Source organism: Notothenia coriiceps, unplaced genomic scaffold, assembly GCF_000735185.1.
Source record: "Notothenia coriiceps isolate Sejong01 unplaced genomic scaffold, NC01 NC01_scaffold00029766, whole genome shotgun sequence".
Lineage (NCBI taxonomy): Eukaryota > Metazoa > Chordata > Actinopteri > Perciformes > Nototheniidae > Notothenia > Notothenia coriiceps.
In genome coordinates, this window is record NW_011362467.1 from 76,808 (window position 1) to 95,952 (window position 19,145).

The window sequence follows — 19,145 nt, forward strand, 5'->3', positions numbered from 1 at the left end:
ACCTTATCACCTGAATCTCCTCCTAATATATTGATGAAAAACAGTATAATAGCGAGCCTTTAAGATAAAGTGAATATCCTAATTTACTTGCTCTGACAGAACTTAGACACCAGCCTCACTGTTGGAATCTAAGCTGTATCAATGTGCAGCGATTTCCCAGTCTAGGTTTGGATATGTCTCGTTAAACTCAGACGACCTAATCAGGGACTTCTGGACAAATCTAACTATGATAAATGAGAAACTAAGCATTAGGCCTCTGTAGAGCAAGGCGCTCTCTAGCACTTGTAAGCCCTGCGCTGTAACGGAAACTTATTTAGAACAGATGTAAATATAAACATTTAGAGCAGACGAAATCACCATCAAAGAAAGACGTTTTCTCGTAAAACCTAATCTAGGAGCTCCAATTAGTACATTACATTTCAGCGTAGAGACCCGTGAGGCAATGTGGTAATAATAATGTCGCTTTCCTTTTATGTGGCAAGTTGCAAGAAACCAGCTCTGTGTGGAAAAAGTGGGATCATGTGCATGAAAACCTACAACGGTGCAAACCCCCCCCGAGCGAAAAAAATGAGTTGTCTCAGTGTTAGTAACATTCTTTTTCCAGGCGCGAGGGAAGAGGGCCAGTCTTCCTGGCTGTGATCTGTCTGACATCAGGCAGTGTTGCAGGCCAGTGCCAAGTAGAGCAGGGAAGCAGAATTCCCCCTGCTTACCCTGAGCTCAATGCAACTCCCAGTCTTCACCAAGCATGTCATGAACAGAGCTGTTACAGCCTGCCAGCCAATGATTTCTGCTCAGGCAGGGGGGAGGAAGGGGGGGGGGAAGCAAAAAAAGTCAAGGCAGATGGTTTTGACTTTATAAGCTGTCACGTTCGGTAGAAAGCTAACATGCGGCTCCTCAAGCTACGTCCAACGCGACAAGGTAGAAACACCTGTCAAGAAAGCCAACTGTGTTGAAAATGGAAAAAATGAAAGCGTCTTATATTTTTGCATCGCTCTTTCGACTTACTCATGACGGCCTCATTATGACTCTTTACACTGCTGTGGCTTCCCGGGGTGGTTAATTGTGCAGCGAGATGGTCAAACACAATAGCCATTAGTAGCAGTGGCACGCAATTATCGCAGTTACTGTCACCGCAAGATTGATGTGGTGAAGGCATGCCCCGTGAAATCAATAAAGTGTCATCTCAGTACAATGTCTGCCTGATGGATGACTCCACAGGATCCCAATTACAGAGACTGGGTGATGAATACCGGTCCCCGACAATGGATAAGATGATGGGAATTAGGACAGAAGTGCAACACTAATCTTTGATAAAGTTTCAAGATAATGATGCTGTGTATACTGAGATGACTTTTTAAGAAGAAAAGGTGAAAGTGGAGCGATACTGTCATACCACTACAAAAGCGCATGAGGTCAGAGTAGATGGTGCAACCACAACCACAATGTTAACCTAGCAGATTGACTTGCTTTACCCTAATGAGAACAAGCAAAACACCAAAGACCAGAAAAAGCTCATTAATTGTTTTGAATGTGGTCACAAGGCTCATTTATGTGAGGCATGCACACGTGTCGTTTATGAATGGGGACTTGTGTTCTCTCAGTTGCATCCTGTGTCACACGGAGCACACATGTTGCTGCCTCGCCACATTATGGAAACACTTTGTCTATTGCTGAATCACACTTCAGCGTGGAGAGATACATAGTCCAGCAACTCCAAACTGACAGTCATGACTTCATTAAAGAACAAATGGCCATGTTTGTGTAACTTCTCACAAGTTGCTGGTTTTACAACTTATCTGTGCTATGGGCGTATTACAAGAGTTACACTAGCATAACTACAACCAGTCTCAAACAGGATCACTACAGGAAAAGTGCAACCCGAGTCAGATGTCTTTCCACAGAATTGTTCCCCTCTTTTGTTTCTTCGCCTGTTGTCACTTTCCAACTGTGACATCAAGTTACATCTGGCTATAATGTGTGTGGCTTACACCACAGTGTTTGTCACCCAAAGGCATGCTGGCACATGCCACATGTGATGAATAGTGTATGTGAGGAACTAGCAAACCATAACGTGCTCATATTGGGTTTACAGCAGGGCAAGTCTCTTTCCTTTCTTCTAAAAAGACATCAATATCACTTTATTGCTCATGTTGTCACAATCCCCAAGGGCAAGGGAAAGGTAATCACTGTGACTAATCAAAGGCAGTTGATAGGCACAGTGTGACATCTAAATGCTCCAGGTCAAGTGGAATACAAACCAACAAAATATGCCTTACGCTTGCAATTAGACAACTGATACTAATTATATCTAAATTGTAGAAAAACAAATAAAAACTGATATATTTTGGCGGTTTGTCCCAGGTGGATGTCTTTTTTTTAACTGCACGGGCCAGTGACATTGTTATCTGAGACTAATTATGCCGGGTGCCAAGACAGCAGTCTCTCAAATGGCCTTTGTTGCTGTGGATCACTGGAGGGGAGATCCTTCATCCTCTTTTCTACTCCTATCTGCCCCGGGGCCTCGGCTCCTCTGCCTTCCCCTCTGGGTGAGCTACGGTTGTGTTTCAGCTCGCGGGTGTGTGGGAGAGAGGGAAACAGAGAGTGTGTCCCTGCTTGCGTGCAGCAATCTTCGAATGCTCTGGTAGCCCAACTTGATTTATGCGCGACTGTGTGGGAGCATGTGTCTGTGCTTATACACATGCAGGCATCGCTGCATGTGCTGTTTCCACAATGAGGATTGTGTGTGTGCTCCACACACATCGGGCTCATGGCTTATAGATCATGCAGCACATTATTTTCTTTCAACACTATCAGCAAACCACAACACTCTCTGCCTGGTTTCCTAAACTACTTATTCAACACTCCTGCACTGGAAAATCAGGATGGCTTTTAGAACTGTAATGTTTTCTTGAATTATTTTGCAAACTCTGAATAAGATAATGTTAAAAGCCAAGTTTACCCATTTAAAAACCGTAAACAGTTTTCACCGGAACTACTTCCTACCAAAGAAGCAGTCCCTTGAACATCTTTTGATGGGGAGGTCTTTGAGGAATGAGGACAGTTTCTAGAAAGAAATGCGGAATTTCTCCCAGACAACATTATAGGCACCATAAACCTCCATTGCATTGGGGTGGAGGCAAGAATCCTAGCTATAGATACCTCTTTTTGATATTCATGTCTTTCAGCTTGAAGACAAATCACAACATTTGAGGCTTCAAAGCGTTGAATTGCTTCACATCTTCTCTGTGTGTTTTCTACATCTGTTTTTAAGATGTTTGTTATGGCTGAGAACTGGGATGATGTACTGAGGGAGGGTGAATGCAAAGTCATTTTCTGGACGGGTCATGCTCAAACAACAGCTTTGAGCTTTCCCATTAATTTGAATGGTTTGCGAAAACCTGGCCCCAGGCCCGAAGCTCCTGCATCTATATTCATTGCAACATTGTGCTTGAACTAATGAGCAGCTAGGGAACTTCAAACAATCAAGCCTATCATTCTTTTCACAAGGTAAATGCACATGCAAAAAAAATGCAATTCAATTAATTAAATCTTTCTGTTCTCGTGCGCCCTCCCCCCTTCTACCCTGCCCTTCTCCCTTGTCTTGCATGCCTTCAGGGAAATCAAACAATTAAGGGATGAATACAAATGCATTCTCCCTCTCTTCATGTCTTTCACCCCTCCGATTATGTCAGTGAGGGAGATGTCCTACCTCTTTCTAGTTAAGTCATCTTTTTATGCATTAGGTGGGATTGGTTATGCACCCTGACCCTGTATTATTTTTAGTAGATGATTGACAGGAAAATAAGGCTACAAGATTAGAGTTGAAGGAGACAGAATAAACTAAATAATATAACTTTAGCATAACATGCAAGGTCAGAATCCTAATGCATCTAAAACAAGTGCGGTTGGTTCTCAGACAAGAAATTAAATGTCCAATTGAATAATCAATACGTTTCTCAACCCTTGAGCACTCAAAGCAATCATAAATCTCTACCAGCTTTCATTAAAACCATTTTCTGCAGTGAATGCTGATAGAATATTCTGTTATCTCATGCGTCTTTGAATCAGCTCTCCACATCTCTTTCACGCAGTTTCTAAAGCTGGTGATTGATCTCCCAATAATGCACAAAAAGCTAATTGATCATCCACGGTCCAAAGATCTCTGAAAGGAATATGGCACTTGGTGTTGAGCTGATGCACACAGGAAGTGGAAGATTATTGGCTTTTTTTAAGATGTTGTTGGTAAACATGACATCATACATCAGAGCGTGCATATGGAGCTTACAGCTGGGACTTGTTTATGTTTGCACCATCGATGACCCGTCGAGCATGTATTCACATTCATTTTCATCTGCATTGTGAATATTGATTGACAGACAGTCAATGCCAGTATATTAGAAATTCTGAGGTAAGTCATTCACAATCCCTGAACACTTTCAGAATATCCTTACAATACACCAAGAGAGACTTAAAACATTTTCAATTATTTGTATATTTCATATTTTATTTATTCAGTTAACTATTCAATTGTATTTTGAGTCAATTTGACTTCCCAACATGAAGGTCTGAATGTTGAATGCCTTTCTCCCCACTGCTCCTATAAAACTATATCTACTGAATAATTCATTTTCTTGTTTATTTAAAAGCTAATTTAAATATATTGAGTCCCAAAATACTGGAATCAGCCAATTATATACTTATTTTATATATACACTTATTTTTACTACTAAAAGGTAGCTGGGGTCTCGAACATAACCATGTCCCATTGTCTCTAGGACATCTACTCATTGCTGAATTTGTGACATTGTAACATACTGTATGTTGTTTGTTTATTCAAAAAACTGAATTGTAAAAATGATAATCTGTAATTTTATGGAGGAGTATGTGTGGGACTGTTTCTTAACTGGGTGCATTGACTTGTTTGTTAACCCTAACGACTGGTTGCCTGGAAACCTTATGGTGAGGACAGAACGCCTCCATCTTTACAGTATGTTGAACTAATAAATGATTAATGCTGATCTTCTCAACTAACGCTTGTCAATAAATGAAATAGATTTATCACAAAAATGTGGAAAAATGTTTCTTTACTTTTACTCATGTCTTTAACCCGTAACTTGCAATGTAAATATAAAGAACGTGATCTCAGTTGACAACTGGGTCGACTCCAGCCAACTGAATATATGCCTTTTACGCCTTATCTTTTAAGAGGGAAAACATATCGTTTTTCTCTCAGCTCGTGTGTCAACAAATGCAGTTTCCTGCTTAACCCTCTGTGAATTTACAACCTGCCTGTGACCCCCTCTCTCGGGAACTCAGTTGATGATTTTAAGGCATCTATGTCATGGACCTCGATTCCATGGGGTCCCTGCACCCCGAAGCACTCCACAGCCTCTTCATCAAACCCTGGCAGCTCCTATTGATGTTGGCAGCTCACTCCTGTCCCCAGCGCTGGAGGGATTAGGTGAGAGTGAGCAAGAAGAAGAAGAAATACGCAGGGCCAACCAAAAGGAGACCATGCGGTGTCTAATACCTCAAAATGGAGTTATTATTTGTTGCTGATGGCAAGAGAATATGCAAGGAGGGAGAGATATGGAGGCAGGTGGAGAGAATTGGGTGAGGACTGCCTTCACACCTCATCTGACAAAGCAAAAACAGCAGAAACCTCCAATCCAGTGATCACACATCCTCCCCCTGCCCCCGTCTACTCCCTGTGTGTCTATCTCTCAGCACTGTGGGGCCTCACACACATATCCTTAATGACAAATGGGATGGTAAAGGAAAAGCATCTGCTTTCTGCTTGACACTTTCTAGGGAAGACTAGGGAAGACTAGGGAAAACCCTGTGCTCCAGATCCCTGACTTTCTACGCACCATTTATTTTAATCACAAAGTTAAATGTAGTGATGAAAGAGGATTCTGACCTATAAGTCCTTCCTAGGTTTCCCCCTTTGAGTCGAATGCGGTTTGATTTTTAAAAAAAAATCAGAAGCAGAAACATAAGAAAAAGAAAGATGTTCTTTGAAAGAGATGCTACATTTGAGGGCAAGAAGGGAGGGAAACTGCTGCTGGAACTTGTTGCTGTGCTGGTCAACTGTAGCGGATGCTGTTGTTGCTTTCCATCCAGCAATCATTTTTCACAAGGACACTGCTCTGTGTGAGCATGGACAGGGTATATGCAAGAATCCTGAAGTCAAATGTAATACCTTTTAAGACCTTTTTTAAAGACCCTTTCCATACATTTTAAGACCTCATCGCCACTTGGAGTGTTAACCGGTTACATTGGCGACACACTTTACCCCACATTTATTATATACAGTATTGATTGTCCTTCCTCCGTATTTTCCAACCATTTGGACGCAAACTTGCATTTCCCCATAACGATGTTGTTTAACAACCGGCGTAGACGGACCGCTATCAAGCAGTGAGCGCGCGATGTCCTGTTCAGATGACGTCAAATCCAACGGGATGCCATAAATAAACTACACAGAATCACACTACACACCTACGCAATGATTACATTTAGGCAAACTGTAGAATACAACCTCTTTGGACAATTTATATACTTATTGAAAACAAGCTACAACATGTAAGACCTTGGAAATTGACATTTAATACTTTTTCTTAATTTTCACTAAATTGATTTATCAACTTTTAATACTTTTTAAGACCCCACGGACACCCTGATGTAGGACAACAGAAGGGGAAAAACTCCGACATCAGCTGAAAGAAACAGGCTTCCTTCAGCCCAGATTTGACCGTCTGACTGATGACCACGCATGGCTTCTTTGCTCAGTCAGTGACCCGCACACGCAGGGAGTGCTGGTCATAGGAAGGTCATTGGACTGTGAGAACGGACAGAACAGGATGGAGGACAAGTAGAGCGAACACTTCCTCCAGGCTTAACTCACACTGTAGCTCCGGCAGATCTATTTGTCTGTCTGTCAAAAAAGGGAGGAGGGAAGCCAGGACTGTGAGCCTGGACTGATTATCTGTATGGTCAGCGGACACAGAGGTCAAAAACTTTGTCTGCTTTTGTTTATTCCCTTTGGCACCCTAAAGCCTTGAGAAAATTAGATTTCACTACAATTTATGGAGGCCGTTTGCTTAAATAGGTGAAAGGGAGAGAGCCAGAGAACAAGACAGAAAGACAAACAGTTCAATGGAAAGGAAGATAGATGGCCTTGGCTGACGGATGGTAAAACCAACTTTTGTTCTCCAAAATCCTCAAGAACATCTTATATAGACACATTTTCTGGCAGTTCATATTCAAATAATTCCATCTTACATTTCTGCTACAGCTAATTAAATGGAAAAACTATGTATTATCCTTGTGGTTATTCAAGTCAAACATAAAAGGACAGGAGTGTTTGTTTAAGCTCTACTTTCATTGCTGCATTACATGAGCTCCAAAAGGTACATTTTTCTTCTGCTTGCTTATTCCCCCCATGTTCAAATACAAAGGATTTTAACATTATTGCAGGCTTTTCGGAAAGAACATCAGAAGACATTATGGTTACAAGTTCCTTGTCTCCAAGTTTGATAATTGCTGCCATATTTTAAAAGGGAAATTCGCTGCACATTAAAAGTTGTGGTTCTTTGTTGATTTGTCTTTTTCATTTCAACACCTTAGTGCTTACAAACAAAGAAATGAACAAGAGGAAGCACAGTAACATTTTGTTCATTTGTTCAGCAGATGACAATGTAATGAATAAAAAGGCAAATCTTCTGAATGTGTTTGGGAATATTCAGTATTTACACAAATTGTGTTGGCGACATCGGGGACTTTTTATTGTAGTAATGAAAAATGTAATTGTCAGAAGGGACTTACCGATGACATATGCAATGTTGTGACAATGTGAAATGATTCCAATATGTTGTATTCATAATAAAACAAATTATATTAGTGTTTGGAGAGAGACACGTAACAAAATGTAATTCCATTAACTTTGTTTGCCGTTCAGTATTGCCACAAACTGTGGGGCAATCTAAACAGTACTTCTGTGTGATAGAGTGAAGTGAAAAGCATGCATGGATAAAACATGAGGTTGGCTCTTATTCAAGGATTATTTCTTAACACATTCACAAGACGGATGGAGAGTTGGAAAGAATACGTGCTTCAATTTATCAGCCGTCTGGAAAATGTTGAAAAGTTGTGCAATAAATGCTCTTGTGGATAAAGCCTTACATTATGCTCGAACAAATGTTACCAAGAAGTTACATAAAGGTCTGAAAATGAAACGCTAGTGTACTTTCAAAACCCTCTCTGTTCATAACTTTGAATGTCATCTCATTTTAAAAGACACATTTAGACTGCTGTTTAAAATGACAGACTGGCATATACAGGCAAAATTAAATGGGTTATTGTTCACTTTGAATTGTTGCAAAATGCATCAAAGTGCACTTAAAAGATGACTCATACAAAACACAAGGAATTCAACAGGGTGACTTGTTTCTGTCCATTAGTAAAACCCACTCCCACTCCTCATCAGCTTTCATCAGGGTGCCTGTGTTTTATTTATTTTTCTTTATGCAAAAATAATAATCTTGGCTATTGATATATAGGTTACCCATTATTAAATGGTCTTGGAATTCTAAGGCGTCATTTATCTGTTTGAGTTTCATCATTATATTGCCATAACAATTGAAGTTAGGACATGGTCAAAGCCATGTTTACTCAACGACTCCAAAATTCCAAAACCACCCCATGTCTTCCTAAACGGATAAGATAGGATATCAGGCTTAAAGTTAGGCCCCTGATGAGTTAGCGAGACAGAAGTAATGAAACATTTACATTTTAAAATATAATGTTTTCTAATTTTAAATCCATGTACGTTGGACTTTAGCCTGGCAGCATTATACCTGTAATGCAAAAGGAGGACTTCTTTATCTCCAGGAACCGCCCTCAGCCCTGTGGTGAAGGTGAGTAGTGAGTGATGGCTCGTCCCCAAGAGAGAAAGTGCTGCTTACAGCAGGTTTAATTTGGCTGTGCTCTTTGTGCTGAAGGGAGGGAGGCCGAGGAATAGATCTACCAGCTGGAGTCCTGAGACCCCCGTGGTCCGTCTGGTAAAAGGCTCAGAGCGGAGAGGGAAAGACCCCTTTCACTGCACAGAATCTCTTTTTTACAAGCCATTGAGTCTGATACTCAATCTTCATTTTCATCAGCTTTATACTTTAAGTCTCTCAAATGATTGTGACTTGTTTGACCTTCACTGTGCAGAATTCTACAGAGGGCTGCTTTCATATTATCTGCTGAGGAGGATACGCTTCTCTTCGCTCACCTTGATCTGTGTTCAAGGCGTGTACAAATTATTTTGTGACATCATTAATTTCGGAGCAAATTCTGGCACAATCTGCAAGTTACAGAAGAGTGATGTGGAAACATGAATCTTCCTACGTGAGAATACTAAGAAAGTGGTTTTTGTAATGGAGTAGAACAATCTTATGTCCACATGTAATAAAGCATGTACAAGGGGAAACAAACAGCATTGAGGGGATACATTTTTTTTCAGTTTTCCTTTGTGATTGAAAGTGATATAAATAGGAAAATAACACCTCTTATATCAACAAATTGTAACATATGTAGAGCATAACAATTAAGGTAGGACTGGACAGCTTGACAGAGAGAAAGTGAGGTAAATGAGTTGTTTTACGATGTAGTAAGTTGGAAGGTTAGGTTGGGATGAAAGCTTGTGGACCAGTAAAAACTCATTTATACAGACACTCACAAAACAGAGCATTAAAAAGGACACATGAGTTCATGTGCATCTCACTCTTCTTCATCCTGAAAGACAAGAAAAAAGCTGTTCTAAGAGCTTTCCAGTGTTACTGTGTGCCTCCTAATTAATTAGGAACATGGCGAGTCCACCTTATTAATTACTGCTCTAAGCTTGAAAATAATTGGAGCTACAGAAAAGGCGATTCAAAAGAAGGAAGCTCCTTCCAAAAAAAAATCCTTTTTGAAGGAAGTACGGTAGTTAAAAGGCACAGGCTCTGGACAGAGACGAGCCCATTTCCATGGCTTGTCTTTGAAACTAATGAAACACGGTATATCATGGCATTGCAGCCGCAAGGGTAGCAAGGTACAAAGGATAGTGTTAACCTCAGTGCAGCATTCTATTGGAAGTAAGGGTTAGAACATATATGTGTGTGTGTGTGTGTGTGTGTGTGTGTGTATGTGTATGTGTGTGTGTGTGTGTGTGTGTGTGTGTGTGTGTGTGTGTGTGTGTGTGTGTGTGTGTGTGTGAATATGTTTGTCTGCAGAAGAGAGAGAATAAATGAGCATTGGTACAAGCACACCATAAAAGCAGGTTTTATGGGAGTATATCTGCTCATGTGGATGCTTAGGGATTAGACTGGGCTGTTTGTGCCCTCTCTAAAATGACCTTCCCTGTAATGTACAAATTCACACAAGCTAATGAGTCATTCGCCCACTATCTAACTGTCCATGCGTCACTATGGACAGTCATTTTGGCTAATGGATCAGAGAACAAGTTAATTTCGCACATTGACGGTGGATACAGATGTAAGCTTCAGATAAGATAACCAGGAGCAAGGCTCCGACATAATGTCATGTCCACAGTGATAACAGGAGAACAGCAGGAAGAGCACATACAGTATCTCAAGCTTCAAAGCACTAGTGTATGGAGACTCCAGATTCCCAGTTTCATCGTCAGTTCCCCTTCCTATCCTCTCTCCTATCTCATGTAGTGCTCTTCTTTAAACCCATGTTCATGTGGAGGTGGGGATACAAGGCTAACCAGTAATTATGGGCTAGCTTTAGTAACTATGGGAACAAAGAGTTATTCTTATCCAGTTGATCGTCGATAATTGGAGACTAGTGTTGCTAAAGAAAAAATAAATGTATTGGGTTAAATATATGTGTTAATCCCATTAAAAATGCATAAATTCAAAATGAAATGTCTAACTATGCAATGCTTTGTACTTTGTTATGTTGGAAACACTGGGATATCAATGTAATAATGATTGCAATTTATTTTCAATAACCTAGGAACACGATCCAGTTAAGGGGCAGGATCTAACAAAGGACGACCAGGACTATAAGGAATTAATAATCAACTATCTTCAATTCAATGTTATTGTATGGGTTGAGAATCATGTCAATCAATACAAAGATCTATCTCTAGGGCACAAGGGTAAAGTCAAGAAATGAGCATGTTGAAGCAGTCAATAAAGACATTAAAATCTCTAATAAACACATTTGAGGCTGTTCAGTTTGAGTAAGCACTGAGGCCCGGGCTTGGGAAATGATTTTATACACTCCTCGTCTCACTTCTGGATTATTTGACAAGAGGAAGGATTCTATACACATGGGTCACACATTTGGTTTGCCGTTCCTTAAACAATCTGTGTGTGGCTCAGCAGTCCAAGACAATAACTCCACAAAAGGAGGTCACAAGAGAGATGACTTTTTTCCAGAAAGGGTTGGTCTTCAGCTCTCTGTTTGTCCAACTCCCCAGGAGAGACTGCTTCCTGCCTGTGTTTTCAGTGAGACATGAGGAAGTCTTCGTTGAGAGAAGCAACAAGTCAGAGACCAGCAGCTTGAGATATGGAGTTAAAAAACATCGCTAAAAACCCAATTCGCAAACTAGGACAAATTGAGTCTGGATCCCGCCCAGGCTGAATTGTATTATTCTTCCAAACACCAGAGAGATGGAAGACCAGGCCTTTCACTCAGGAAACATATCCTCTCCCTGCCCTCTGTCCAGGGGAAAGGCCAGATTAAAGTGTGCGCATCTGTCTGTTTGTCACACAGCACCACAGGCTCCAAAAGATGGATTGCCAAACCTCCAGGCCCCTTATGTTTCAGGCCAAACAACATGATGAGCAGGGAGAAACACCAAGAGCAGGCAAACGAGAACATCCTCATCCCAGCTGATGAGCCCCAGGCCTCCTCTCAGCGATCAAGCTGTCCATTAGAAAAAGGAAACACGCATGGACAGCATGCTGCCTGCTCAACTTGGGACTTGTCTTTGTTTGTCTGGAGGCCTCACATTTAAAGCCACAAAGCAGCAAGGGTTGCTTGAGCAGCTTGGCCAGAAATGGTTTCAAACCCAGTGGTTTAAGCTTAACAATTGTCCCCATAACTTTTATAGATGTGCACAGACTTCAGGGTTTCTCTCATGTATTCAGAGTCTTTTAATAAAGGAGAATAGGTAATAAAGAACAAAAGGTGCTCATTCACAAAGCAAATGCCAAGTGTAGATTCTGTTTATTCATCGACGGAAGTACATTGATCCGAGAAGATGAGATGCCGCCAGGGATCAGGGTGAAGGCAGCAGATGGGGCTTAGCTGATTGACAACCTTGAATTGTGCAAATCAAAGAGAGCATGAGCATTATTGGCGGGCTAACACGGCATTGAACTGGACTTACTTTACATGCAGGTTGTTTAAAGAACCACCTTAGGTTCACTTGGGGATTTGTAATTGCTTCTTTATATGGTATGCTAAAGAACTGGTTGCATTTTGATCACATTTCTAATCCTTGAAAAAACATCTTCCGACACAATTTCAGATTTCTTTTTTGGCATTGAACATTTATTGAAACTACTCATTAAAGAAGTGAAGTGCTGCAATATTAACATGCACTTCAGGGCTTTATTCAGAGTTTTCTGCATGATTGCTCCAAATCTAGACACAGAGGACTGCTGTAGCTAATGATCAGAAAAGACTAACAGAAATACTGGCAGTTAAAACCAATACTGTCTAGACTCTAGAGCGTATGCAACTTTCCTGCGGGGATTTTGTCAACTATTTCCCATGAGACCACACTTGATGATGAGGGTAACAATGAAAAAGTCTTATGAGTTTATATTTGAGCCGACTTCATTTATGCACACTGAAAATGTTTATCGATGCTGAAAGTCTAAAGCAATCGGAGGACAGAACTAATCAATATTCCTACTTGTATTTTTCAAAGTTAAAGAAAAAGGCATTACAAGAGTGCCTGGATTAAAATGGTAGCATTTCCGCACGGAGAAACCTTCGATTCAAGGCCGATATCTTTTGAACCATCACTTGGAGCTCCAGTTCGAACGGTTGACAAGTTACTCGAGGCAATGCGCACCCTTTCAATAACAGGATATTTTCAAAGGGCTAAGGAAATGTAGGGATATTTGAAACCTACTGTATAAATCCTGCTTACCCGGTCATTTCTGTTAAAGACAAACCACACACAGCTCCATATTGGCTCAGAAACACACCAGCTCTGTACTATCAAAAATCGTTTTCACCATGTTCCAGGCTTTCTAAATGTCTTCAGGGCCACTCACACTACACAGAGGAACTTCAGACCAGTGCTTTGTTAGAAACATACATATGAAAGAGATGACATTTTCCGATATAGACAAGGTAGAAGCTTCAATGTTGCCTGGGTTTTATCTTGACACATGCCACTTGAGAGTATGATGAATTGTCACTATATCATAAGGAGAAAGAATAAAGAATGTTTGCACGTTACAGTTATTGATATCTCGTGAATGGTCTGGTGTAATGTCACAGCCTCACATGGCGTTGGTCTCCATTTGATTTTCAAGTCTAGAATATCTGAATTCTTTGTAAGAATATGAAATAAACCGACTGATATTTGCTGTTGGTATTCACATCAAATGGGTATAAAAAGACACAGATGCTGCATAAAACCTTCCGTTCCATGTGTAGTTTATTGAGGACAAGTTGAATCCCCTAAAGCTATTGACTGAGCTTTATAAGGGAGGTTTGGTTTGTCGTGCCAACACTATTAAAACAGGGAACCAGCTGAAGGTTAAACATAAGACCTTCAAATGTCAAAGCTGTAACCTTCACAGTAAGTCAGTCACCGAGCCAAAACACTAATACAGAGGCTTGGGAGATGGATTTACTTTTTTATATTGTTTTTATCCTTCTTCATGTTATACATTGAGTTCACTGAGGATGATATTAGTTTTGCAATAAATAAGCAGAAACATAGAAAACGTAATAATTTGAAGCAGTTTGTGATAAATCTTCATGCACTTCAGCGGGCGACCTCTACTACTCTTCCCATTACACTGTAGGGTGATGTGAGTTCAAACACACACTGAGCATGTTCCTTTCTCCATAGAAATGATGGTGTTCAGCTGTGCAGCACACCACGCTCATGTTCGGTTGCCGGCGCTATTTATTAACAAAGACCAGAGAAAACAAAAAATAAATCCGGGGGTTTAAATCAAATCATTTTATTCTGGACCACTGTTTTTTTTCCCCCTCCTCTACTGATGCCAGCTGTGTTTGAACAACTGGATTTCATCGGCGGCATGCAGCCAATCTGCCAGCAAACCTCAGACTAAAAACCCTCACTTAATGTCAGCACAGTAGGTTCGGTTCTGGCTCTGGTGCTCTGATCCGCAGAGCCGTTCAAAAACACACATCCTCTTCAAATCCACTTCCTATTTACTGTTCTACTCGTCAAACATGCAAAAAGTACCGTCTCATTTCGTTTTTTGGAATAGGTTTTTTCGCAGAAGTGTGTGAAAATACACAGATTATGAAATAACAGCTCTTGTTATCCAGACTAGAAAGTGTAGAGTACATTTATATGAATTGAGGTTTGTTTCAGAAAAGGTTCTCCATCATGTTTAAGTTAAATCTACAGTAGATTTCACCTCTCTATCTTCTCTATTTGTTCCTCTTGGCTAGGGGTTTGAAAACAACTGTAGACGTTACCTTTAATGCTGCTGGACATCTATAACAGCTATAATATGAGGACCATGTGGGCAATGCGTGGGAATGCAAGGTGTTTTTCCACCCTGGCTGATCACAGGGGAAACGTTTGGTTCCCGTATGGAAATGAAATGTTTTCATGGCACGAGAATGTAATTCCATGCTATAAATGGGGCTGGTGAAAATGTGACAATCTGCAAGTCAGCTTTGCAAAATCCCCACCTGTGCAAAGTAGGAATGTTATTCAAATGAAAGCCTGAGCGTGATTTCCCCCCCGAAAAATATTTTCAAAGTAGGTAAGCCATAAAATTGCGGTCGCTGGTGTTGAAAGCTTTGTCCCACAGTCTGCAGGTGGAATTTACATATATTAAGTCTTGAAAACAACTGAGATTAATGGCTGACTGACATAAAATCCCATCCACCCTCTCTCTCTGTCTCTTTGCTTCCCTCTCCCTTTTCCTCTCTATCACACAGACAGCTCTGCTTGTTCCTGGTTGCTCATGTGTGGCAGCAGAGCTGGATGGAAAACATATTGCACCATCAATCACGTCCCATTCTTCTCAGCAACACATTCGACTCGGAGCTTGTCTCAGACCGAGGCCAAGTATGAGTTGTCTTGAGTAAAAATGCAAAGATGACACACATTCCTCCGAACAGATACAAAGCTCTGTCAGACTGCTCCTATTCCAATAACCTGATCTCTTTCAAATGATGTTCCCCTTACTTCCTGGTCCCTTGACTGACACTGTGTTGACAGTATCTTAATATACACAGAGAGGAGTGTGTGCCGCGTTCAAACAAAGCCTCCTTCTCCCCTGTGTTATGCCAACAGATCAAAAGAAAAAGATAGAGGGACAAGAAGGAGGAAGATGTCGGTTTTCATCAATGTCTTGCTGATGTATTCAGGAATCCCTGTCTTTCAAGTCTTTGTTTCAGAACAGCAAAAAGACCAACGCATGGAGAGCCATGCCCACAGTAGTAGTGCAGGAGAGAAGGCTTTCCTCTTTCTCTTTGCCTTGTTTTGTGCGACACACAACTTGGCAACAGCCCCAGTTGTAGCCCCTGGGCAGTGCATATGTCCCCCATTTGTACTCCAAAAAGCATTGACTTTCGAGTAAGGGCCAAGTATGAATGGAGGGAACACTTACTCGTTTTTCTCCAGCGCCAAGAGCAGCTGCTCACCTTCCGCTTCAATCAGGAGCTTCAGTGATGCGGGGTGACTCTGAAGAGGAAGCAGACAGGGGAGGGGATGAGAAAGATTGGTTACGGACTCAGGCAGACACTATTTTGGTTGATGGAAGATGGTTCTCTGGTAGCAAACATGGTTCAAATTTAAGAATATAAATTAAATGTGCGGCAAAACAGTTCTTAAAAAGCTTGATTACAACCCTACAAAGCCACCCAGCGCTGTAAGAAAAAACGCAAGAAGGCTGTTTTCAATTGAGTGGTCGATAATCATGTGAAGCGACTTTATATCTTGGAACAAGAGCTGAAAGGATTAGCGTTATGTTATTATTCCCTTTGACATTAATCCCACAGAAAGCCACGAGTCTTCGCACCCCTGAGTTACAACACTGAGAGCGACCGCGTGTCTCCGTTAGAGTCGCATGAAGTGGCACCAAGTCGTACATCACTACTGTCAGCCGCTGTGCACTCGCTCGCACGCACGCTCATATGTCATAACCTCTCGCCTGTTGTGTCTATCTCAGGCACAAAAACACACTGTCTCACACACCTTCTCTAGGGATCAGCAACAACACACACAAATATATTTCACACACATAGTTCAATCTGGGTCAACTGTGGCAGAGATCGCTGCTCTGGGTTAAGTCCTCCATCCGCCCCCGGGGAGGAGAATGTCGAGTGGATCATAAGAGGATATGGAAGCAGACAGAGGAGGTTTTAGGCAGTATCATTGCACAAGCCATGGGACCACACTTCCTGCTATTTTCAGGTCAGACAGCTCTCTCTATGAGGCACGCTTTGACCTCACACTGCGAATGTTTAGGACATTTATAACTTCAGGGAAACATACACAGCACACTGCATGTTTGGGCTTTTTATTAAGGGAGTAATATATTCAAACAAAACACTTCATTTCACCTTCATTATTTTCTTTAGTTCTCTGTTTTGCTTTGTTTTTAGGGTAATAACATCCCAGAGAAACCTTGTGGCGCCGTGCCTGTTTGGTTAAGCCAGAACAAATTAATTCACTAATGAATTGACTCAATAACACAACCTGGAAACTCGAGCTGTGTTTTCTAAGTCTGCCTGGCAGCCATGTATTTCATTTTTATAACGTCTTGGATTATAACACCAAACAGAGCCAGAGATCCCACATTTCAAACATTTCATTAATATTCCAGTGGGTTTGTGTTGTTTCCCGCCTTTTTTTAAATGGAGATATTGTGCAGCCATCTGTGCTTGAAATGTAATGAACACAGAGGCAATGACTGATATCTCTGGATGAATATATAAACCTTTAACTGCTGACACTTTCATTACATTCAGACTTAGATGCAGTTTGCAGTGTGATCATAATCTAAAATGAGTTGATTCAAGATGTATTACTTTAATTTGCATTTCAATCTAATGGCGCATTTCCACTACAGCGCGGAGCGCGGTTTAAGTGCCCGGCCCGTTTTTGGTTGCGTTTCCACTAGGCGTAGTTCCGGCTAACAGGTTGTGAAGAGGTTGATATTCTGACCTTATGGTGGCAGTAAATGCCATGAAAATTCATTTTGACTTGATGGCACTGAATCCAAGACAAAATCTTTAGAAATCAGAAGCAGGCGACAGTGAATGTATATGCTAAATGTCATGACATTGTGTCAAGAGAAGGACAGACAACTGGAAGTCTAACATATTTGAATCAACTGCTATTGTTCACCTGGATTGGGAGCTGGCTGGTGGGTTTCCATTCTTTTCCAACAAGCTGAAGAGGCACTGTAGTCCCATAGTGTTTCTGCTTTGCTGTTGGTCTGTGTTGAACAGTCGTTCTCAGAAGACTCCCTGTAAAAGAAAACATAAATACCACATGAGAATACACAGAAAACTTCCAAGTGTTCCTCATTAATTCCAAATACTCTCTGCATCTGTTAAAACATATTTGTGGACACAAACAATAGGAACATTTTCTAAACTGATTTTATACAAACAATACTGATAATGAGTTCCTCCCCCCTATTAAAGGCCTGAGCCTGGTGTCCATTACCAACATCAGAACACAACCTGACAGTTCAGCTGCCATGTAATATCAGTTAAACAAAATCACAGCACTTGTATTTGATGGCTTTTCTGAGTCACCGCACACAAATAATGCTTTTTCGGTTTTAACAACCAACAATTATCTCCGCTGAAAAATGCCATTGCCAATACGTCTTTCCTGGACATATGTTCAACTCCTTTTCATCGGATGTCGTCTCCCCTGCTATTAAGACATGAATACAATAATCAGCACTCTCAGACATCAAGCAATGAAAACCTGAGGCTGTCGGTGAAACTGTAACCACCCCCTTTTCTCTCTCAAGCTGCATGCATCTCCACAGTTCAGGAGTTTAGAGCGTGGAACTGTGGTTGCTGCTGCTGCTGCTGCTGCTGTGATAACTCCTAACACAGGGCTAGTGTCCAGGATGCAATGGATTGGACGTAGCTACAGTATGGGGGCGTTGTTCCCAGCATTCTTTTTATCTCCTCTCTCCATGTTCTGACAGGGTGTTAACTGAGCCTCCAAGTGGCTACAATTCCTGGAGCTCTGCAGTATTACTAGACATTTAAGACTATATATGTCCCTGAATCCAATACTGAATGCACAAGGGGTGCGGATATAAGTTGGAGAAACACATCCACTATCACGCCACTTATAACTGAGACAGAAGCTGCAACTGATACTAAACAGTAAATCATGAGCACACAGAGAGACTGAATGCAATAGTGAGCCACTGGAGGACATTGCTAATAGTGTTCCTGCAGTAATCATCTCCCCGCAGCAGGGAACCTATTTCCAAACTCGGGCCTCTTACTTAAACAGCAGGGGGTGGTTGCACTATTTGTTTCAGTGCAAACATCCTAAATCAAATGTTTGCTCATTTTCTTTTTTTGGTTTTCTTCCACTGATACTCCATCGAGCGTTTCCAAACAGCAGGGAAACAGATTTATTTGGAGGGTGATGTCACTGTTAGAAAGTTACGCGTGTGGTCTAGGCATGATTTATGGTATGTTTGGGTTTTATTTCTTAATTTTGAATCAAATTTCAAACACATATAAACGAAAAACACTCTCAAGGGAGCACAGATTTTTATTATTATTAGCAACAGATTGAAGTTTTTTTCCTTCATGGTTCACATCAATGCTGTCTCTCGATGATTCACCCAGCTAAATTGCTGAGTCTGCTTATTATCCGGCATTAAAAACCTGGGTCAGACACACCACACCCCCCCCCCCCCCCC

At 41.2% G+C, this 19,145-nt stretch overlaps 1 protein-coding gene across 1 annotated transcript in view; it reads right to left on the bottom strand.

Annotated features, from left to right (window-relative positions):
- Nucleotides 1-19,145, bottom strand: part of LOC104959042 (disintegrin and metalloproteinase domain-containing protein 12-like) — a 73,216-nt gene that overhangs the window by 44,844 nt on the left and 9,227 nt on the right. The window contains exons 2-3 of the mRNA XM_010786893.1: nucleotides 17,588-17,709; nucleotides 15,846-15,919 (exon numbers count right to left, since the gene is read on the bottom strand). Of these exons, the coding sequence (XP_010785195.1) occupies nucleotides 15,846-15,919; nucleotides 17,588-17,709 (196 nt within the window). The remainder of the gene's footprint in view (nucleotides 1-15,845; nucleotides 15,920-17,587; nucleotides 17,710-19,145) is intronic.